Below are 24915 nucleotides of genomic sequence, written 5' to 3'. Positions count from 1 at the left end.
GGAGCAGAGGAATGAGAAACAGTAGATGATCTTCAGGGATAAGAGGGCAATTTTTCATCATAGAGGTTTTTATACTTTTTGATGTTTAAACCATATGAATATAGTAACTTCAAAAATTAAATTAAAAAAAAGTTTTCAAAAAGTAAAAATTTTGTAACAAAGCTCTGAGATATTTATAAAGTAGAAGTTACTTGAAGGTTTAAAGAAGCATATTTTGCATGAAATGTACTGTTACAGAGTTACATATATTGCTAGTCATCTGAAGAACCAGAGGTGAACTCCAAGTCTTTTGATCCTTAGGTCAATTTTTTTTCTGGTGCATCACATAGCAGCTAATATAAACTCTGTAACTGTATTTAGAGATACATATTCTTAAAACAACAGTGTTTAAAAGTGTATTTTAGAGAGCTCCCTGGTGGTCCAGTGGTTAGGACTCTGTGCTTTCACTGTCAAGGGCCCAGATTCAAACCCTGGTCAAGAAAGTAAGATCCCAAAAGCTGCATGGTGTAGCCATAAAAAAAAAAAGAAACAGACAACAAACAACGCAACACACACACATACAACCTCCCCACCCCCTCAAAAAAAGTGTATTTTAGTGTTTAATGCTATGGAAACCAAACTAACACTTCACCCTGCTGCAACTGAGTAAGCATATACACATATCTTACAATCAGGAAAAAAACACTTTGCACCTACAGGTAAAAATGAGTTAACTTGTCTAGTTTTGCTTAAAAATACATAAAATATTGAGAAACTTCCTTTAAATTACTGACCACCTAATAAAAAAAACTCTCCTGAATTTTTGCAATACTCATGTCTGAGATACACCATAAGATGTGTGGAAGTGAGAAAGTGGCAATTTTTCCATCTGGAACCGACTTCTCTAAACACAGTAACCTTAGAGATTTTTGTGGAGTACTCCTTTTAAGTAACTTTGATGCTTTTACTTTGGTAAGCCAATGCTTCTAAATCTGCTGTCTTCTTAAGTATACTTTTTTACGTCTACTTTCTTTTCCAAATGCTTTTGCTAAATTTTCTTTGAAATCACTCATATTTTAGTAGTTATCTACAATTTTCCAGTTAACAGCAATAATACAATTTATGAGACAAAGCACATGATGAATAAAATGGACCTTATTACTAATAAGTACAATGGGTGATAGAGTGAAATTAAGACTTATAAGTGGACTTATAAGGAATATTTTGAGAATAGCTATGATACTTATAAATTGGAATCAATGGTATCTCTTAAGAATTCACTTAATTCTTTTCAATACCTACTTGAATTTCTGCAGAAATGGTTTTAATCCAGTCATCTACAGTCTTTTTGATCCGAATCTTCTCTGATATCTCCCTACAAAAGAGAAAAAAGAATTTTTTTAGATTAACATTAAAGGTCCTAAGAACAGATCTCCTATCTAGCTTTGAATCTATTGTGTAGCCCAATAGCCTTCATCTGAAAAGGAAAAGCCAATGTTATTAGTTTCATCAAATGTTTCAAGGATGCCTGCAAAGCATATGTAGATTCCAGTAAATTCGTATGAAAAAGAGAAAAAAAAAATTAAAGAGAAAATTAACACCTGTGAAAAATAATAGCAGCATGTGTATAACCAAATTCCAACTTTATAATAAGCCCACACTATCAAAGGCAATGAAGAATCTTTTCTAAACATCAAAACACATTAAAGCAAAAGGAAGTGCTTAGAAAAAAAAAGAGAGACTGTAAACTGGCAGTTTCATAAAAAACCTTGGGATGCCAACATCCTGTCCTACCTGTTGTTAGATAGAGCATTGATAAATGAATACATGGCAGCTCCATCCTTTGCACGAATTATAGCTTCCAGATTTTCTTCAAGTACTTTTTTATTATTTTGTACTCCTCTTAAAATCTTCTCAGCATCTTTCAATACAGATCTTGTATTTGTTATTTGAAGCTTAACGGAATTCTGTGGAAGATCTGCAAGCCCTGACATCTGAGATTCTTTCAACTTAAAAGAAAAAAGGCAAGAATATCAATATGTAAAACTTATATTCATACTTTAATCCACATAAGAGCTGTTAGTATAGTTTGGGGCATATACCACACCAGTCTAAGGAATGAATTTGTCAAATTGAAGAGCTATAAAAGAATACTCGGCAACTAAAGTTTCTTTCCATTTAGATGTATACTGTGAATGTTCAGTGGCATGGAGCTGGGAAGCCCATAGTAGTTCAGTGGCCTATAAAAGCTCTATCTGCTGAAGAAAGCTAAACAAATTAAGAGTACCTTGGCTCTGGGTAGCCAGGGCAGACAATGTGAACTGGATAAACAAAGGCCATTCGCATTCCCCTTCCGCCTTCCTTCCTCTCCAACAGAAGCTTGAGAGTGACAGCTGGCCACGTGGCTCACTCTCAGCCAAGGAGTAAGAAGTAGAAATCACCTTAAGAGGGCTTTTGGAAAAGTTTTGTAAGGGAAACAAGTTGGGCTCACATGTCTTTCAGTGCTCTTCATCCTCCTCCTGCTTTGTCTTGGTAACTTTATTTCTTCATAATTTTTACCTTTGCTCATCATTAATTTCAAGACTGTTCACACTTTACCTGGAGTATGCTATTCGTTTCTTTCCTCTTTTGATCAAGTTCATGAATATCATCAGACTTCTGCACAGTCACTTTAGCTGTTCCTAGTTCTTCACAGGAAGGAAATCTTTGAGTGGCTATAGTATCAAGGCTGAAAAAGATTTCAAAGTAAAGTTTTCTAAATTGCCATAAATTCAGTAAACATTTGATGATATAAATCTTTGAAACATTCTTAGTTATATGAATTCTAAATGGGTCCTATTAAAATTGTACAAAGAATCAGTCAATTATGTGGTTAAACATACAAAACACAAAAATTGCAAGGAACAAAATTACTCTGACCAGATTGGTTTAAGAATAGTAGGAAAAGAGCAGAAAATGGTTTTGCTTTGAAGAAACTAATGTGCAGAAGCACTTCTAGAATGGTAGAGTAATAACCTCTAAAAATCTACTCCTGAATAAAAGCAAACAAAACACTAGCTGCTGCTGCTGCTGCTGCTGCTAAGTCGCTTCAGTCGTGTTCGACTCTGTGCGACCCCATAGACGGCAGCCCACCAGGCTCCCCTGTCCCTGGGATTCTCCAGGCAAGAACACTGGAAAAACCAGCAAAAATAGTCAAATCAGCTTTTTCAGAATGGTGGAAATTAAACAAAAGCTTGTAGGAACACTTACTTAACAAAAATGACTGACAAGAACAGCAAACTCTAAGATACTTTAAATTGCTCAATTCCCAGAGGCCTTTCCCCAACTCTGAGTAGCTTTGAAAATCAACAGCCTCATCATCACTGTAGCTGTGAAAACCGACAGCCTCACAGCCACTAAAAGGGTGGAAAAAGTGTGGAGCTCCTCAAAAAAGTCATATTCACAAGGTTTCTCCTTAAATCTGACTCAGTGAGAAATCCCATCCCAGGGTCATTTTTTTAAAACGGTGGCAACTGCTTAACATCTTAGCTGCCTGAGGGACTCATACCAGTTGAGGCAAACAGGAGGGTGGACAATAAGCAAAAACTGGGGAAGGAGATGTCCACGATGGAGTTGTTTGTTTTTTTAATTTCTGGCCACACCCCGTGGCATGTGGAACCTTAGTTCCCTGACCAGAGGTCCAAGCCACAGCCCCTGCACTGGAAGGTGGAGTCTTAACCACTGAACTGCCCGGCAAGTCCCCACGGTGGAGTCTGAAAAGCTCCGAAACACTACTAGGGCTCTAGAAGGTCACATGCATGTACAGGGCTCTATGCATGCACAAGAATGACCTAAGAAGGGCATAATCTTTCACATCTGGCTGACCATGAACTCTTTACGAGTAGGAAGTTAGGATTAAGACAGGCTTACAAACGGCTGGAGCACTGAAGGTGTTCCCCAGTGTATACACACACACACACACACACACACAGCCCCTCGGCAAAGATAGCGAGACTTACTCATTCAAAATAGTTAAGGAAATCTTCCAATCGTTAGCTAACTTAACTAACCAAATGGAGACTTGCTACACATAAGAAAGAATAAAAATAACAGAATTAGTCCAGGAAAATCATTAAACAGCAACAATAAGAACAACAACAACCAGCAATAACAACAAACCCTGGTGGAGGGTGGGAGTTGATGGAAGAATCTAATTTCCAGAACTGGACCATTAAATTATTTTAAATGTCTAATTTTCAACAAAAAGTTGTAAGATACAAAGAAATAGGAAATATAGCTCAGACACAGGAAAAAGAATATCAGTAGAAACTATCCTTGAAGAACCCTAAATATTGGACTTAACTAGAGAAAGTCCATAAATCAGCACCTATAATTAGAGAAAAGTATCAGTCCCTGGGTTGGGAAGATCTCCTGGAGGACAGCATGGCAACCCACTCCAGTACTCTTACCTGAGAAATCCCCTGGATAGAGGAGCCTGGCAGGCTACAGTCCATGAGGTTGCAAAGAGTCAGACACAACTGAGCAACTAACACTTTCAGTTTTCAAAAGAATGAAAGGACTGATGCTGAAGTTGAAGCTCCAATACTTTAGCCACCTGATGCAAAGAGCCAACTCACGGGAAAAGACCCTCATGCTGGGAAAGACTGAAGGCAAAAGGAAAAGGAGGGTGGCAGAGGATGAGATGGTTAGATACACTGACTCAATGGACAAATATGAGCCAACTCCAGGAGATAGTGAAGGACAGCGGAGCCTGGTGTCCAGGAGTCCATGGGGTTGCAATAAGTCAGACATGACTTAGAGACTGAACAACAACAACAAAAATAATAATGAAGTCTTGGGAATTCCCTGGTGGTCCAGTGGTTAGGACTCCATGCTTTCACCACTCCATACTTTCCAGTGGTTAGCACTCCATGCTGAGGACCTGGGTTCAATCTCTGGTCAGGGAACTAAGATCCTACAAGCCATGGAGCAAGATCAAAATAAATAAATAAATAAATAAATAAGAATGAAGTCTCATCAAACAAAGAATACCAAAAAAGTTGAAAACTACTAGACTTCTGTGGCAGTACAGTGGATAAGAATCTGCCTACCACTGTGGGGGACATGAGTTCCATTCCTGGTCTGGGAAAATTCCATATGCCATGAAGCAACTAAAGCTCATGCACTACAACCACTGAGCCCATGCGCCATAGAGCCCACGTGCCATACCGCCCACATGCCACAACTACGGAGCCCACACACCTAGAGACCACCCTCTGCAATAAGAGAAGACACAATGAGAAGCCTGTGCGCTGCAACAAAGAGTAGGCCCCACTTACCACAACCAGAGAAAGCCCACGAGCAGCAACAAAGACCCAGTGCAACCAAAAAAAAAAAAAAAAGCTATTTTTAAAAAAAGAGAAATTCTGGAGTTGAAAAATATAGCAACTGAAATGTAAAATTCGCCTGATAGGCTAAACTGCATATTCAAATTGGTAAGAGAAAGAATCAGCAAATTTAAAGATAGGTTAATTGAGATTATCCAGTGAGAGGAATGGGTTCCCAGGTAGTGCTAGTGGTAAGGAATCTGCCTGACAATGCAGGAGATGCAAGCGACTTGGGTTTGATCTCTGTGTCGGAAAGATGCCCTGGAGTAGGAAATGGCAACCCACTCCACTATTCTTGCCTGGAAAATTCCATGGACAGAGGAGCCTGGTGGGCTATAGTCTATGGGGCCGCAAAGAGTTGGGCGTGACTGAGTGACTGAGCACAGTTTGAAGAACAGAGCAAAAAAAGAATGAGAAAAACTAAAATCCTTAAGACCTGTCAGATACCATCAAGCATACCAACAGACAACATAGCCTAAGGAGAAAAAAAAAGGTTATGTGTACTATTGAACTGTGTAAAAAAATAACGGCCAAAAAATTCCCCAACATGAATGTTAATTCACTCATCCAAGAAGATCAACACAATTTTAGGAGGATGAACTCAAAAAGATCCACATTTAGACATACCAAACTGTCAAAAGCCTAAGACAAAGAATCCTTAAAGATAAAAGTGATTAATTATATACAAAGTATTCTTAGTAAGATTAATAGTATATTTCGCATCAGAAGTCATGAAATCTAGAAGGTAGTAAAATGATACATTCAAAGCAGTAAAAGGATAAGAGTATCTACCAAAGATTCTGCATCCAGTAAAACTATGCTTCAAAGATAGAAATTATGACATTTCCAGATAAATAAAACTGAGAGCATTCATCACTAGCAGACCTACCCTATAGTAAATACTAAAAAGAGTCCCTTAGGGTGAAATAAAAGGACGTTATGCACTAACTCAAATCCACATGAAATAAAAAGTATGGGTGAAAGTTAACTGTATAGGTAAATATAAAAGACAGTATTAAATTATTTGTTTATAACTCTCTCCTTCTATCTGATATAAAAGACAACTGTGTAAAACAGTAATTATCAAGCTGCAGAGACAAGCTTATAATGTATAAAGACACAATTTGTATGATAATAATGGCAGAAAGAGGAGGGAGTCAATCTATATTGCAGTAAAGTTTCTGAATCCTATAGAAATTAAACTGGTATTAATCCGAACTAGATTGTTTTAAATTAAGATGTTAATTGTAGTTCCTAGGGCAACTACTGAGAAAATAACTCAAAAAAAAAAAAAAAAAAGCAATAAGGGAATTAAAATGTTATACTAGAAAATATCTATTTAATGTTAAAAAAAAAAAAAGACACTATGGAGGAATAGTGGAATAAAAAAAAGACCTAAGATATATAAAAACATATAACAACATGACAGACATAAATCTTACTTTATCAGCAATTACACTACTGGTAACAGACTAAAATTGTACAATATCTCCTTATGAGATTACACAAAATGTAGCTTGTTTAGTTTTTGTTACTGTAGTTTTCATGACATTCAAGAAAAATTTATATTGGCTGACTATACCTTGACTTTTACTACTTACTTGACTTTTTAAAAACTTTTTATAATGTAAAGTTTCAAACACAAAAGTAGAAAGAGTAGTATAATGACCTCTATATACCCCTATTTATCTACATCAATAACTAACTCACGGCTGTCTTCATTTCATTTATACTTCCAACCTGGTTTTCCCCACCCTGCAATGGATTATTATTGAAGCAAATCCCAGATATCATTTAATCAGAAATGAATAGTAAATAATTTACATTTTGAGAAAATTAGATGTATTCATTTGGTGGCTTAGATGGTAAAGAATCTGCCTACAGTGCAGGAGACCTGGGTTCAAACCCTGGGTTGGAAAGATTCCCTAAAGAAGGCAAAGGCTACCCACGCCAGCCAGCATTCTGGCCTGGAGAATCTCCATGGACAGAAGAAACTAGCAGGCTGCAGTCCATGGGGTCACAAAGAGTCAGACACGACTGAGCAACTAAACACACACATTGTATAATTACAGAAAAGAGGAAAGATACATTAGCAGAAAAAAATGGTAACTAAACCTAAGACAATTTTTAAAAGCAATCTTATAAATCCATTAAAATTCCTGAAAAAATTTTAGAAATATTAAAAAAAAAATTCTGTTCAATTTAGTTTGTATTCCAATCTCATTTTTACCTGTTTCTCCTCTCAGGATTCCATCCCATTTTTGACCTAGCTAGTGAGGTTTTGTCTGAAGATTCACTTATTCTTGTCAAAGAATCATGGTTATTCAGAATTTGCTCCAAGAATCCTACACTTCCTACAATACAAGAAATATAGTATCATTTTTCAAGTACTAATTCATTTCTCTTTTATATAATAGCTCACACATATTTGTACTAAATTAGTTTCACATGGTAATGATCTACTCATTTCACTCTACAAGGTAGACTACATATACATCAAAAACTAAGTATTTATAACTCACAGAAACTATACTTGTAAAAGTTTAGGCCTGAATTAATTTCCATTACAGAAGAAAAAAGTATGATTGAGAAGTAACATCATGGGAAAGCCCTGTATACAGAAATATTTTTATAAACAGTAAAAGGGAGATTTAACAGTTTCTTTAACTAGTATTGGTTGAATCTTTCTTTTAGCCTCATCTTTAATGAGACTACTTATCAATTTTTTTGGGTGGTTAAGGTTGGTTTACTTAATAAAGATTATATTTTTTAAATTACTTAAGAGTCTTTAAATATGTCCAGGACAAGATTGAATACATTTATATAATTCCAAAAACGATAGCTTATACTTAACATTTCTGCTTACTTTTACTATAATACTATAAGGATCTAAAACAAATTATTATTTCTTGTCACTTATAAAGGTTATTAGCATTTTTCTAACTGAACATAATAAATGTTAATTTCTTAGTTTTATTATTCAAACTCACACTTAAAAATAATATAAGTAAACATGATAATCAGCTTACTTTCAACAATGCATTATTTTTTATTTATTAATAACATATTTTTCATTAAAGGTTTACATAATAACTTGCAGAAGATAGAATAATTACAAAGGTTTATCTCCAACTCCTTCTACAGAGAATCAAAAGAAGCTTAATTTGCCTGGTATCACTTAAAGAAAAATATTAAGAACTGAGGTCCCACTTCAGTTTATTTGCTGTTTTTTTTTTAAGTCACTCAGTTGTGTCCGACTCTCTAAAACCCCATGGACTGTCGCCTACCAGTCTCCTCTGTTAATAGGATTTCCCAGGCAAGAATACTGGAGTGGGTTAGGGTTACTCTTTCCTTCTCTAGTGGATCTTCCTGACCCAGGAATTAAATTCTTGTCTCCAGCCTGGCAGGCAGATTCTTTACCACTGAGCCATCTGGGAAGTCCACATGAGGGAATTATAAATCCTAAATGTGGAAATCTGTTCCTAACTTGAGATAGGTCTAACAAAAGTTGTTGCTTTTGTTGTTTAATCGCTTAGACGTGTTCAATTCTTTTGCAACCCCATGGACTACAGGCCACCAGGCTCCTCTGTCCATGGGATTTCCCAGACAAGAATACTGGAGTGGGTTGCCATTTCCTTCTCCAGGGGCTCTTCCTGACCCAGATAGCAAACCTATGTCTCCTACATTGGCAGGCTGACTTCCTGGTAAAGAATCTGCTTGCCAACACAGCAGACACCAGAGATGCAGGTTCGATCCCTGGGTCGGGAAGATCCCTGGAGTAGGAAATGGCAACCCTACTCAAGTAATCTGCCTGGAAAATTCCATGAACAGAGAAGCCTGGTGGGCTACAGTCCACGGGGTTGCAAAGTGTTGGACACGACTGAGCACAGCACGGTGACAGAGTCACCAGGAAAGCCCCTAATAAAAGTAGTGTGTGCTAATCATAATTGCTTTATTACCTGCATGACATGAAAGCTCCATATTTTCTTTTTCTTCTATAGGATTTTCCCTCTTTGATATTTTATCATCCTTTGAAACAGGAACAGGAGCAAATCTGCGAGGTGCTGGTGTCTCCAACGGAGATCTCTGTTTATCAAAACTTGTATCTTCAACCTCTCTTGAAGGTGCTTCAACAGAAAATTAAGAAAATAATAAATTTAACTTACTTTTAAAAAAAATTTAAATTATAACATTACTCTTCCCCATGTTTTAAAAATAAAACCAAAATTCTATAGGATACTCAAGTTATTAACAAATATATAGAAATAACTTCATCCTCACTAGAAATCAAAATATAAACTATAAATACTTTATACTTAAACCTAATAAGAAAAAAATATGACAATATTCAGTGCTATTTAAGTTGTGATGAAAATGGCAAAGCCAGACACTGCTCATGGCAATGAAAACTGAGAAGGCCATCTTGTACTAAGTACTAAGTACGTGTGCTTAGTTGTTCAGTCATGTCTGACTCTTTGTGACTCCATAGACTGTAGCCTGCCAGGCTCCTCTGTCCACGGGATTCTCCAGGCAAGAATACTGGAGCGGGTTGCCATGCCCTCCTCCAGGGGATCTTCCCAACCCAGGGATTGAACCCAGGTCTCCCACATTGCAGGCAGATTCTGTACTAGCTGAGCCACCAGGGAAGCCCAGTACTAAGTATAGCAAGTCTTAAAATTTTTATACACTTTGATCTAGAGATCCCACTTTAGTGAGCACAAAACACATTGTTGCTATTGTTCAGCTGACCCAGGGGTCCAACACTTGTCTCTTCACTGGCAGGTGATTCTTTACCACTGAGCCATCCTTTACCACTGAGCCACCAGGAAAGCCCACAAACTGACAACTATAAACAGTGAGCAGGGAAACCTGAGTTCCTGCTGCAGCTCTGACACTCCCAACTCTCAAGCCAGGTGACCTAGAGCAGACAGTCATAAACTTTCTTTCTTCATTTTCCTCCCTTTACAACTTAAAAAATGACTCACATTACTTCACAGAAGTTTAAGATCCACACATTTGTGGGAGACATAAAGCAACTTGCAAGTATCAGTTCAGTTCAATCGCTCAGTCGTGTCCGACTCTTTGCGACCCCATGAATCGCAGCACACCAAGCCTCCCTGTCCATCACCATCTCCCAGAGTTCACACAAACTCACATCCATTGAGCCGGTGATGCCATCCAGCCATCTCATCCTCTGTTGTCCCTTCTTCCTCCTGCCCCCAATCCCTCCCAGCATCAGAGTCTTTTCCAATGAGTCAACTCTTCGCATGAGGTGGCCAAAGTACTGAAGTTTCAACGTTAGCATCATTCCTTCCAAAGAACACCCAGGGCTGATCTCCTTCAGAATGGACTGGTTGGATCTCCTTGCAGTCCAAGGGACTCTCAAGAGTCTTCTCCAACACCACAGTTCAAAAGCATCAATTCTTCAGCGCTTAGCTTTCTTCACAGTCCAACTCTCACATCCATATATGACCACCATAGCCTTGACTAGACAGACCTTTGTTGGCAAAGTAATGTCTCTGCTTTTGAATATGTTATCTAGGTTGGTCATAACTTTTCTTCCAAGGAGTAAGCGTCTTTTAATTTCATGGCTGCAGTCACCATCTGCAGTGATTTTGGAGCCCAAAAAAAATAAAGTCAGCCACTGTTTCCCCATCTATTTCCCATGAAGTGATGGGAACAGATGCCATGATCTTCGTTTTCTGAATGTTGAGCTTTAAGCCAACTTTTTCACTCTCCTCTTTCACTTTCATCAAGAGGCTTTTTAGTTCCTCTTCACTTTCTGCCATAAGGGTGGTGTCATCTGCATATCTGAGGTTATTGATATTTCTCCTGGCAATATTGATTCTAGCTAATGCTTCTTCCAGCCCAGTGTTTCTCATGAAGTACTCTGCATATAAGTTAAACAAGCAGGGTGACAATATACAGCCTTGATGTACTCCTTTTCCTATTTGGAACCAGTCTGTTGTTCCATGTCCAGTTCTAACTGTTGTTTCTTGACCTGCATATAAGTTTCTCAAGAGGCAGGTCAGGTGGTCTGGTATTCCCATCTCTTTCAAATTTTCTACAGTTTATTGTGATCCACACAGTAAAAGGCTTTGGCATAGTCAATAAAGCAGAAATAGATGTTTTTCTGGAACTCTCTTGCTTTTTCCATGATCCAGCGGATGTTAGCAATTTGATCTCTGGTTCCTCTGCCTTTTCTAAAACCAGCTTGAACATCTGGAAGTTCACAGCTCACGTATTGCTGAAGCCTGGCTTGGAGAATTTTGAGCATTACTTTACTAGCATGTGAGTGCAACTGTGTAAGTATAAGGAGCCTTTAATATGTCTGTAATGTAACAATGTCTTAACAAATCAAATGTCAGGAATAATGTACTACATGGATCTTATATATCACTAAAGGGATAGGCTCTTGATTTTCATCAGTTCATTATTCAAATATCAGTAACTTTGAGATACATTTTTTGGTAAGAGTTTAAATTCCAAAGGTTTAACACAAATAAGTTGTGTATTCCTTTGTTATTATAAACAGATTTTTAAAATTTCATTAAAATAGACTTGTATTACGCCTTGAAAATATTTAGAAATAGTTTATAATTGTACTCAGGTGGTTTCTCCCCTGACAGAATGAAGAAAAACAGTAAATATGCAGTTTGTCAGAGTATTGGTGAACTGCTAACAAGCAGTTTCAATGCTGTGTATATGTGTGTATGTTGGTTGCTCAGTTGTGTATGACTCTTTGTACCCCCAGGACTGTAGCCCTCCAGACTCCTCTGTCCATGAAAATTTCCAGGCAAGAATATTGGAATGGGTTGCCATTTCCTTCTCCAGGGGAGCTTCCCAACCCAGGGATCGAACCCAGGTCTGCTAGATAAGTTAAACTTTTCTAAATTTATGTAGAAATGCTTCTGACAATTTATGAACGTTATTAATTAAAACCATTAAATAGAACATGATCCATAACTTGGCTGAACAATTTTCAAAATAATCTAGAAATTACTTGGCTGAAAAAAATCCCTAATTTTATAAAATTAAGAGTCTCTTATAACCTAGTAAATAAGTTTTCTGCTTACAAACTACAAAGAACATTCATAGCTGGCATCTTTTATTCATAGAGAACTACATATTTTTACCTTGTTTGGAAGTAAAGACATTATGTGAAGACAGATTACTGCTACCAAAATTCAAACGGTCTGGTTTCACAGAATACTTTTCCACTGCTCTAGAAGGAGGTACAGTAACAGGCTGAAAGCTACTAGTCTTCAGTGCAGCACTGATGAAATGAGCCTAGAAAACATAAAATAACTTTGTTAAGTTCAAACATCACCTGAAAGAGTTAGATGACAAAATATCTTGAAATTTATAGGAGGACCTGAAGACAATCTATTAGATTTAATAAATAATAACAATATAAACATTACATGCAACTACTCACTGCAGGAGCAATGCTACTGGAAAGACACAGTAACACAAAGACTCGGGTTACGTCTGGCTCTACAGTGTGGCCCTGATCATTTGTTCTAAACCTCAGTTTCTTCCTCTTCTCCTCAGAGCTGGCTCATCAGACACTCCTGATGCCTCAGGAAACACTAAGACACTACTGTCTCCTAGAGACACTCTCTAGGAGAGAACCAGGAGAAAGGGACCCTAGCCCTTGACCTCTACTTAAACCAGAGAATTTAGAACCAAAACATCTCATCTTTTAAATACTGATGATAAGATTTTATTTAAAGGTTTAAAAACCATTGGTAGAAAGCACTAAAATAAAACTGTAGCTTTGTGTAGTAGCAGCAGTAAAATATTCATTTACATATAAATGGAAAACACAGTGACAACACAGTTTTTAACAGTATTTATTAAAATGCTGAAATGTGCTCATATCATAACTAATAAAACTGATTTTAAAAGAGTCTTATGCTAGGCAAAAAAAAAAAAAAAAGAATTCTTAAAAGAATTTTACAGAACTCTTAAAAGTGTGCTGAGATCCCTCTACATAAAACAGATGGATGGATTCAAAGAATTTCATTTCATTAAGCATTAACTGAATTATGAAAATACTTTACATGTCATAAGTTCAATTTTCTCTATAGTTATAAATTCCACAAACAAGATGTCTGAATTAGCAAAAGATTTCATTCTTCAAAAATGATAAAGTTAATAAATTATGTGTTTATTTATGGAAGGATAAATGAATGGCAGAAAGGCACTTAGAACTATGTTAAAAAAAGAAATCAATGTGCTTTTCAAACGTGTAATCTCATTCTATCCTAAACAACAAAAATAAAATTGTTTTCTAGGTAAAGAAATCAAGGCTCAGAGAAGCAAAGATTTCTGTAGACTGGGGACCAGCACTCTGATAGGCCCACTCCTGGCCTCTCCAGATGACGTGCTACACGCTCAATTTTAGCAATGTACAGAGTACTTATTAAAACTTTATTTTATATGCCATAGTCATTCAAATTAAATTAATATCAGTCACATCAAGATTTCAAGACAAACCCTATTAGGAAGTCTTAAAAATTATAGGATATTAGAGTTCACTCTATGATCTTATACTGAGCTATAATAAGCTTATTTTTGTATATTCTTCTGAATGCTACATTTAAATTGTATCTTTAAAAGTTTTTAAGGAGTACTAGGAGTGTGTGCTCAGTTCTGTCCAACTCTTTGGGACCCCATGGACTGTAGCCCGCCAGGTTCCTCTCTCCATGGGATTTTCCAGGCAGGAATACTCGAATGGGTTGCCATTTCCTACTTCAGGGTATCTTCCAAACCCAGGGATCAAACCCTCGTCTCTTGCATCTCCTGAACTGACATCACCTGGGAAATTCAAGTTGCACAGTAATAAGGGGTGGAGGCGAGGGGGTAAATTAAAAACAATGCATTTACAATGCTGGTCATTCACTCATTCTAAAAAATCTTTTTTAAAAAATCTGAGTACCTGAGTGCTGGGTACTATCCAAGGACTCGGAAATTTCAAAATAAATACGCTATGCTATTAGCTGTCTGTGAGGATAACTTTCTTTATAATAGCCCTGTGCCTCATTCAAAAGGCATAAGAATGTTCATTCTTTTTAACTAGGTAAATGTAGAAGCAAATTTGTATACTAGGTGATTCTCATCCAAGGGTGTGTATCAGAATCACTAGAGAGCTTTCACGGATGTCCAGACCTATATTAGACCTGCTATTTCAGAATTTCTGACCGGTATAAGCATGTGTATTTTTATAAAGCTCTCCGCGTGATTCTGAAGCACTTTGCCAGGCTAAGAACCATTGATATAAACAGAAAACTGCAATACAATATAAGCCCTTTTAAAATGCCATGAAAAGAAATATCACAAAAGAATGAAAAAAACAATTTTAAGGACCGGTCTCACAAAGCTAGATACCTGAACTAGAACATGCAGAGTTCTTCTTTTCCACATAGAAGAAAAGAATGATGAACAAACAAACCATTATTTAATAACTAAAACTGTTACAATCTAAGGAGATGAACTACTGGAATAATCAATGAATATCAGCTTAGAGATCCGAGTGATGAAAGGTCACGGGATGTGTGGTCGCTTTATTACAGATACCTGAATATCGATTTGCTGTTGTTGCAGCTTTTCAAGATGCCGAATGTGTTGCTCCATGAACACATTCATTTGTTTTTCATGATCATGACAGTGTAGCGTCTCCTGTTTATTCTGCATGGTTGTCTGCTGCTCTGTAACACGCTGTAACTGTTTATCAGTCTCCTGTAACTTATTGAGTAATTCTGTAACAGAATTAACCTTTGCTTCCAACTCACTCTGCACCTAAAACAAAAATATCCAGACATCAAAAACATGCTCAATTATTAGAAAGGTTATATAAAGTGAACTGGTATAGAGAAATTATCAAACCAGAACTTTTACCCTCTATATTTCTTATGCTTCTAAAGCCTTTATTCTTAGAATCACAGAAATAAGGCAGAATAGCTATCCTTAACTAGATCTTTTTTCTCTTAAAAAATACCAAATTTGCCACATACAATTTTTATTTCGTCAGAAAACTAAGATCACAGCATCCAGTCCCATCACTTCATGGGAAATAGATGGGGAAACAGTGGAAACAGTGACAGACTTAATTTGGGGGGGACTCCAAAATCACTGCAGATGGTGACTGCAGCCATGAAATTAAAAGATGCTTGCTCCTTGGAAGAAAAGTTATGACCAACCTAGACAGTATATTAAAAAGCAGACATTACTTTGCCAACAAAGGTCCGTCTAGTCAAAGCTATGGTTTTTCCAGTAGTTATGAATGGATGTGAGAGATGGACTATAAAGAAAGCTGAGCGCTGAAGAACTGATGCCTTTGAACTGTGGTGATGGAGAAAACTCTTGAGAGTCCCTTGGACTGCAAGGAGATCCAACCAGTCCATCCTAAAAGAAATCAGTCCTGAATATTCATTGGAAGAACTGATGCTAAAGCTGAAACTCCAATACTTTGGCCACCCGATGCAAAGAACTGACTCACTGGAAAAGACCCTGATGCTGGGAAAGATTGAAGGCGGGAGGAAAAGGGGAAGACAGAGGATGAGATGGTTGGATGGCATCACTGACTCAATGGACATGAGTTTGAGTAAACTCTGGGAGTTGGTGATGGACAGGGAGGCCTGGCGTGCTGCAGCCCATGCGGTCGCAGAGTCGGACACGACTGAGTGAATGAACTGAGTTTGGTCAGCAATCTTGGCTCTCCCACCTATTAGCTCTAAGACCTGATGCTGACTCTGACCTGTTTTTCAGTCTTCTCAGTTACAAATGGAGGGCTCTGCATATATGATCTGTATGGTCAATTCTAGCTCTAAAATTAGGATGTCCAGCCATCCCAGCTACCCAAGACTGAGTGGCTCCCAAGATGAGATACTCCACTGCTAAAACAAAGGAATCCAGGATTTTCTAGCAGTAACACAGGGATGAGAGTTAAGTCTCATAACTTCTGAGAAATAATATGTAACCACAGAGAACAACGAGAATGTCCCTAGTCACAGCTGGACACAACAATTACAAAATCAGTGTCTGGTACATTTTACAAAGAAGTTATGACTCTCTAGGAAGAAACAGATATACTTTTATCAGTGGAGCTGCTGCTGCAATGGCGGCGGCAGTTGCTGCAGCCACAGTTGTAGCTGAATCAATTCCACTGGGTGAAATTCTATTCTCCTGGGTAACAGGGTCCTTTTCTGTGCCTGCATCTTCTAAAAGCTGTACCTTCACCTCTTTAAAAACAGGCATGCTTTGAGTTCTGGAAATAAAAAAGAAAAAAAAGTCTATTCAATAAGCTATACTGAACCATTAGAAGAAATACCTACAAATGGCAATTTGCTGCAGGTGAATTTTCTTGATTTTTTTTTAAAAGATAAATTCCTATTTTTTGCTGTCAGCATATCAGTCATTTGGTTAATGAAATCTATTAAGGTTCAGGTCACCACACACTAAGAAAGTTAAAAGATAATTCCCAGAAGGCACTGATAATTTCAGAAAATATGACTTACACATGTGAAAAAGACATGGGCACAATTACAATGATTTATAGTCAAGAAGTGCAAATCTGGGACTTCCCTGGTGGCCCAGTGGTTAAGAATCTACTCGCCAATGAGGGAGACACAGGTTCGATCCCTGGTCTGGAAGGATCCCGTCTGTCATGGAATAACTAAGGCCATGCACCACAACTGCTGATGCTCGCATACATAGAGCCCATGCTCCTCCATAAGAGAAGCCAGCACAATGAGAAGTCCTGGCACCACAACAAAGAGTAGCACCCACTCACCACAAACAGAGAACACCCACATGCAGCAACAAAGACCCAGTGCAACCAAAAATAAAGAAAAATAAAATTTAAAACGTTTTTAAAAAGAAGTACAAATTTAAAACATACAGCAAAGGCTCTAAGTATTCAGGTATCAAGTTTTACTCCCAAAGGAAGACAACCCAAGAGGGACTATTAAAACTGCTGAAAAGAATTTCTAAACTTCTAACTCATTTAGATTTAATAAATGTCACCTAATTTATTAAAACGGGCATAAAATACATTGCTAAGCAGTCTGGATTAAAGATGAATCCGGAAAATACATATTCACAATAAGGCATTTAACTAAACACTTATTAAAAAAAAAAAAAAAAGACTGGTCAATTTTGTGCTGTGTTTGGCCTAAAAGAAATTAAAGAAACACTGACAAACTTGAAGAGTGCCTAAGACAAGTCTAAGTAAAATCAGCAGGAATGTGCTTCATCTCCAGCTGCTGGATTTCCACCTTCTGAATTTTAAAGAAGGCATGGAGGTCTTAAACTTACTCCTCTTTGATGTTGCCTCATTTCTGTTAAGAGCATCATTTGTCTCACATTCTCAAAATTTTGAAGTTATCTTAAGTTCTCTACCCTTCAGTTACCTTCTCATAACCAACTGAGTCATCAGGTTTTCTCAATTATTTCATCACAATTGCAGGAATCATGCCATGGAATTATAGAAGTAGGCGAACCCAATAGCCCAGCTTCCCTAATTTTCTTCATTTTACAGATAAAGAAAGAAACTGAGGTCCACAGAGATAATGGGATTTACCTGATCACGTCATAGAACTAGTAAGTAGCCAAGTTAAGGCCAATGCCCATAGACCGTCCCATGACATCAGGCTTTTTCTCTCAAAACAGCACTTCTCCCTTCATAATTCTGCTCAGTACAAAACCATCATCTCTTGCCAACTATTTCATTCTTCCGGTTTCTATTTGCTTAAAAACTTTTCACACAGATTTCACCATTCAAAAATCTCAAGTCATTCCTTATAGACAACTGAAATAGGCTAATTTCCTATTTGGCATTCTGCCCTAGGTTCCAACACATACTGTACTTTCTGTTTCCTCTCCCCAGTCACTCTGCTCTCACTGACTGCACTACACTGTTCTCACAGGTGACTCCAGGCTTTTTTTCACTCTCTTCTCTCAATCTTCTTCACCCAACTTGCTCTAACCTTCTTTCCAAGATTCAACAAAAGTCTTATCTTTTCAATAAGCCTGTTCTTGGGGACTTCTCTGGTCGTCCAGTGGTTAGGACTCCGAGTTCCCAATGCAGGGAACGTGGGTTCAACCTTGGGAACTAAGATCCTGAATGCCAAATGGCACAGCCAAAAAAATAAATATGCCTGTTCTTATAACACTTCCTCTTGATCTCTCCATTCATTAATTTCTTTTCATTTACTTTCGATGGGCTTCCCTGATGGGTCAGACAGTAAAGAATCTGCCCACAGGGCAGGAGATCCAGGTTTGATCCCTGGGTCAGGAAGATCACTGGAAAAGGGGATGGCCACCTACCCCAGTATTCTTGTCTGGAGAATTCCATGGACAGAGAAGCCTTGCGAGATACAATCCATGTGGTCGCACAGAGTCAGAAATGACTGAGGGACTAACACAACACTTACTTCCAATATCATATAACTGAGGTTTGACAGTCAGCCATCCTAGGGTTTAAATTGCTTCTCTTGTGGCTCAACTGGTAAAGAATCTGCCTGCAGTGCGGGACACCGGGGTTCAATGCCTGGGTTGGGAAGATCTCCTGGAGAAGGGAAAGGCTACCCACTCCAGTATTCTGGCTTGGAGAATTCCATGGACTGAATAGTCCATGAGGTCTCAAAGAGTCATACACAACTGAGCAACTTTCACTTTCACAGAATAGACATTTAACAAAACTAAAGCTGAGCACCGAAGAATTGATGCTTTTGAACTGTGGTGTTGGAGAAGACTCTTGAGAGTCCCTTGGACTGCAAGGAGAGCCAACCAGTCCATTCTAAAAGAGATCAGTTCTGGGTGTTCTTTGGAAGGAAAGATTCTAAAGCTGAAACTCCAGTACTTTGGCCACCTCATGCAAAGAGTTGACTCATTGGAAAAGACTCTGATGCTGGGAGGGATTGGGGGCAGGAGGAGAAGGGGACGACAGAGGATGAGATGGCGGGATGGCATCACCAACTCGATGGACATTAGTCTGAGCGAACTCCGGGAGTTGGTGATGGACAGGGAGGCCTGGCGAGCTGCAATTCATGGGGTCTCAGAGTTGGACACAACTGAGAGACTGAACTGAACATGTTAACAAAATTAACAATGTATCGAATGTTTCCTCTCACAGCTCTAATCATGCATTCCTCCATCTATGCACCTATTCTCTCCCCAACTAAGCTCTAAGCAACCTGGAGTGGGGGACTTTTATACCACATAAAGAAAGAGCACAGAGTTGGTTCTAAATATACATTTAGCTGACTGGTGTACTAAGAAAATATAATTCAGATAATCCCTATCGTGTAGAATTTCTGTCTGAAGTCTGAATGTGATTTATCCTTTAAGATCTCTCATTCTGTATTAATATCTTAAATTGACCAACAAGAAAAATAACATTATAAGGCCAGACATCAACTTCTTTATAAGCTTTAAAATTTTATTTTTTCCTATTATCAAATTAAGAAATGCTCAATGCAGCAAATGAACTTCTAAGTGTAAAGAACTAGAAAAAATGCACATAATTCACCCACTCAGAAGAAACTATTCCTTTCCTTTTTATCTTTCTCTAGAACTTTTTTTATTCCTAAATCCTCTGAATGTGGCATCTATCTCAATACTACACTGAAACCACTCTTACGAAGGCCATTAATACCTCCTCTTGCTCAATTCAATGGACACTTTTCAGTCCTTATCTTTATGTCTGAGCAGCTATCAAACTTAGAACCTCACTTCCCCGGTTTTGTTAAGACCAAACTCTTCACCTCTGGATAAACTTTCTGAGTGGCACTTAGAAATCACGTTGCTTTCTCTGTACATCTCTTAAAGATTCGGTTTTCTTACAGATCTATCCTAAGCCATTTCTTTTCACTCTCACATTCCCACCAGGCCAATTCAACCACTTTCAGAGCTCAGATTACTATCTACATACAGATGACTTATATACATGGATTTCTAGCTTAGAAATCTTTTGCCAGTTTGACATCTATATGGCTTGGCGGGTAAAGAATCCGCCTGCAATGCAGAAGAGACCAGAGATAAGGGTCTGATCCCTGGGTTAGGAAGATTCCCTGGAGGAGGGGATGGCAACCCACTCCAGTATTCTTGCCTGGAGAATCCCATGAACAGAGGAGCCTGGCGGGCTACAGTCCATGGGGTCACAAAGGGTCAGACGTGATTGAGCACATGGCACAGAGGTTCAATTTGCTATCAGACGCTTTTCACCTGGATGTCTCATAGGTATCTCAAACCCTTGCCAATGTCTAAAGTGAAATTTATTCCCCCAACACCTCCCCTTTTCAATGAATACTATTACTGACTGCATTTATACAAGTCAAAAATCTGGGATCCATCCTTAGCTCCTTCCTCATGGTCACATCTAAGCATCAATTCCTGTCAATTCTATCTCCAAATTATCTTCCAAACCTGTGCACTCCTCTCCAGGCCAGCATGATTCCCACCTTCATATCCTACCACTTACCAATGGATTCAGGATCAATCTAACCCATCTCTTTAAAAGATCTTTGAAAAGTTCAGTCAATTGGTTTCCTAGACTTCAGTCCAGCCCTCTTCTAATCCATTTTTTCCTGAGTGAGCCTTGTAAGAAATATATATCAAACTTTAAAACTGTTAAATGATTTGCCATTTCTCTTTAAGTCCAAACTTCTTTGGTGTAGTTCATAACTCTACTTACCTTTCTGACACAGGAAAGGTCATTCTACCCTTGTTCCAGACACTCTAGACAGACTCGTCATTCCTCAAAGGCTCATTCCAGTCAATTGCCTTTTTTTTTTTTTAAACAGCTTTACTGCATATTCTAACATCAAATAGGGCAGATTCTCCATCATTCCATTTTTGTTTCTCCAAAATTAGCTATTCTCCACTGTGTGTATTCTACATGTATGTATTCTTAACAGTATGTGTATATATTCTCAACTGTGTACCCTTTCAAGTAAATTTTAGTATCACTTTGCCAAATTCCATCTGCCATTCTCAAAAGAAAAACAGAAAATCAAGTGACACGGACTACAGCAAAGTTTCTCTAGAGACACAATTAGACTATCTTTTAACCCAACATGCAAGTCATTTTTATGGTTCTGACTCATACCATTCTCTACACTGCAATAATCTTCTCAAAGGCCCTTCCTAGTTTTTCTTTTTCAATTCTGTTTGTTCATCCTGAAATAGGGAAAGACCTACTGTGAACAAGTAGGAGGGGTAGTAGTCAGTTACTTCTCACTGTCCACTTGTTTATGAACAACTTCTCCCTCTTGGATCTGAGAGTTCTGACTTGAAGGCAAGTTGATAAAGCCCCTGTTGTGGTTGCAAGTAGTCACTTCTACCTGGGGTCAGTTGGGTGGAAATGGCAATCACTTTTTCTCCAATTAATTAGATGTAATCTGAAATTTTTAGTTTATGTACAGAATTTGGGAGACTGCCCCTCCGTCATATCCTTACTTATGCCTTTTCTTATATATTTACAAACTCCAGGATACAATTTACCATCCAAATTCTCCTCCTAATCACCTATTACATACTGGGAACTGGAGGCTGACCAAATGTCAAAAGGAAAAGCACCATTAAGCCAAACAACCAGCTGTGAAACTCTGGCTGGCTCAGATCACACTCCTTGTGGTTTACTGTGCTGTGCTTAGTCGCTCAGTCATGTCCAACTCTTTGCAACCCCATGGACTGAAGTCTGCCAGGCTCTTCTGTCCATGGGGATTCTTGAGGCAAGAATACCAGACTGGGTTGCCATACCCTCTTCCAGGACCTTGTGGTTTAGAGGTAGTATTTACTTTGTTAGTGTTTCCCAGAGTATAATATGTATATTATGAATAACTATAGGTAAAAAAAGAATAAACTTTACTTTAGTAGTTGTAGAGCTCTGGTCCAGGAGTAGAATATATTTAGCGCAGGAACATAAATCTCATTCCACCCCCACTAGTGATTTTTAAAAATATCCCTGGTGATACATTCTTTCATGTTTAGCACAGTGCTGTTGTCAGGGCTGATTCTGTATTTCATCAGCAGTAAAGATAAAGCTGGAAGGAAGTATTTAGATAGAGTAATAGCCAGTTTTCCTTCACTCCACTCAGACACTAAGCTTGTCCCTTTCTCAAATCTAAGCAGAGATTAAGAAAAAGTCTAAATGTCCTTTTTCAGTAAGCAGTATTATGTATGTGGTCATATATGTGACCGCTGCTACGAGTAGTATAGTGAAGTGACTAAGAGAGTACTCTTTAGACAGACTACCTGGGTTTGAATTCCAACCCAGTGAATACTTGCTCAATGACTTCAGGAAAATCAATCCCTCTGTACCTCAGTTTCCTTATCTCTAAGATGGGGATTCTGTAAATTGGGATGGTAATATAATCTGTATTATTGGATTTTGAAAAAGTTAAATGAGTTAATGCATATTAAGTGCTTACAACAATACCTCTTCAACAACCACCACAGCAACAATAATAACAGCCATTGTTATTATTGGCTGTTAACAGCCACTGAGTATTTTATACATGCCCAGCATCATGAAAAATGCTTTATACATATTATCACACTTATATATTTCACATATTGGAAAAAACAACTTTTTTCCCTAGGTGCAAAACATAAACAAAGCTGATTTTAAAGAAACACAAGAAATGCCTCACCCATTTTCTGTAAATGAAACTTACTTTTGTTTTAAAACTGCTCTTAGAGCATCTTTCTGTCCCACAGTGTACTGAGAAATAAAGATGTCATTTGCTGCAAAATAAAAACACAAAAATATACTTTAGATTCCTAGAAATGTATCACATTTTGATAAGCTACTCAAAAATTTTTAATTAAAAAAATGTTTGGGAATTCAGCAATATGATTTCTCAATTTAAAAAGACAAGAAACAAATTAAGTGACTTGAGTAATAATAGTCATAACTCGGGATTGTAAGAATAAAATTGTGTAGAAACACTTGGGGCCAAATTAGAGACATTTGTTCAAACTCTAATGAGAACACTGCTTCACTGAAAACAAAACCAACTACTTTTAAAATGTTATTAAATCCATTTTTTCAAAGCATATTTTTAATCTATTATCTTACCAAAGACTATTCAGCCTTTATACTTAGGTATTAAATACCAAACTATGCAATAGGTTGGCAATAATAAAATTACCTTTACTATCACAAATCATTTTCTGGACTTCAGAGATTTCCAAGCTTAAGTTGGAAGGAAAAACGAATTAAAAATGAAAACAAGAAAAAACTATAAGGTTGTTTAATAAATACCTAAAAAAAAATCAATGAATATCTAAAACTCTAAAATTCTATCCTTACCAAAAAAATTCTTACATGTGTGCTAAGTCGCTTCAATTGTGTCTGACTCTGTGTGACCCTATGGACTGTCGCCCACCAGGCTCCTCTGGCCATGGGATTCTCCAGGCAAGAATACCGGAGTGGGTTGCCATGCCCTTTTTCAGGGGATCTTCCTGACCCAGGGATTGAACCCACATATCTTATGTCTCTTTACCACCAGCACCACCTTGGAAGCCCAAATTCTTACATATTACAACATAAATGAACCATGAAGACATGTTAAGTGAGATAAATCATTCACCAAAGGACAAAACACTATATATGATTCCACACATATGGAGATATAACAGAATATATAGAGACAGGAAGCAGAATGGTGGGAAGGGGAATAGAGTTAGTATACAATGAGAACAGAGTTTTGGTTGGGGAAGATGAAAAGTTCTGGAGATGGGACGGTGGTGATAGCTGCACAACATGAATATACCTAATGCCACTTAAAAATGTTAAAAATGGCAAATTTTACATTATGGGTATGTTACCAAAAAAATAATAAATCTATCCTTTTACCTTTTTGTCTGTTCTCTTCCATTTTATTCAAAGGCAACACTTGCACTGCAGCATCTTTAGAAAAATCCTTCAGGATATGAAAGGAAGAAATGAAAGGCATAAATCCACTTTATGATTCATTATTTATTAAGTACCATTTATTAGCTTACGTGACTACTGTGTCTCGGGAGGACACAACTATTTGTTTATTTATACACTTAATTCCAGCACCACCATGCTTAGGTACCCTGAGCTACTCAAAGATGTGTTGAATGAGTAATGAGCTGTCAGACAAGTGAATGAATTGGAAAATGAACAAGCAAGAGTGGTCCTGAAATTCAGATTCAAATCCCAATTTGCTACTTTCAGCAGAGCAACCCATGTAACATTTCAATGGTTATAGTTAAACGTAAAAACATGATTCACTGTGAGACAAATGTAGTTTATAAGGATGTCCAATGCACGGCACTACACCAGAAATTAATTTCCACAGTATTCTTTGTCACTGAGCTATAATGTAGTCTCAGAAGACTTCTTTATAGACATGACAACTACAGCCAAACAGATTTCTGCTCACATGTGTACCCCAGGACTTCACTTCTAAGATTCTATTCACTGCTAAGACACCATGACATTTTAAGTACTTGCTTCATTTAACATTGCTTCACCTTCCTTAGGCACACATTTTCCCCCCTGCTAAATCATTAAATAGAAAATAAAAAA

General features: G+C 37.7%; 1 protein-coding gene across 14 annotated transcripts in view; it reads right to left on the bottom strand.

The window, feature by feature from the left end:
- The window catches only part of KIAA0586 (KIAA0586 ortholog), a 168988-nt gene that overhangs the window by 139913 nt on the left and 4160 nt on the right, over nt 1-24915 (bottom strand). For 13 of the 14 annotated variants that reach the window (XM_061429013.1, XM_061429008.1, XM_061429009.1 and 10 more), the window contains 10 exons: nt 24214-24280; nt 23030-23099; nt 16443-16617; nt 14928-15149; nt 12482-12635; nt 9305-9472; nt 7576-7699; nt 2578-2707; nt 1774-1988; nt 1282-1354 (listed from right to left, as the gene is read on the bottom strand). In XM_061429013.1, the coding sequence (XP_061284997.1) occupies nt 1282-1354; nt 1774-1988; nt 2578-2707; nt 7576-7699; nt 9305-9472; nt 12482-12635; nt 14928-15149; nt 16443-16617; nt 23030-23099; nt 24214-24235 (1353 nt within the window). In that variant the 5' untranslated portion in view covers nt 24236-24280. Of the gene's footprint in view, nt 1-1281; nt 1355-1773; nt 1989-2577; nt 2708-7575; nt 7700-9304; nt 9473-12481; nt 12636-14927; nt 15150-16442; nt 16618-17666; nt 19517-23029; nt 23100-24213; nt 24281-24915 lie in introns of those variants that run through there. The other variant, XM_061429012.1, reaches the window with a different exon arrangement.

Source organism: Bos javanicus, chromosome 10 (genome assembly GCF_032452875.1).
Source record: "Bos javanicus breed banteng chromosome 10, ARS-OSU_banteng_1.0, whole genome shotgun sequence".
In the NCBI taxonomy this organism is placed as follows: domain Eukaryota; kingdom Metazoa; phylum Chordata; class Mammalia; order Artiodactyla; family Bovidae; genus Bos; species Bos javanicus.
The sequence above is the reverse complement of the archived record's forward strand: the minus strand, read 5'-3'. Positions and strand labels throughout refer to the sequence as shown.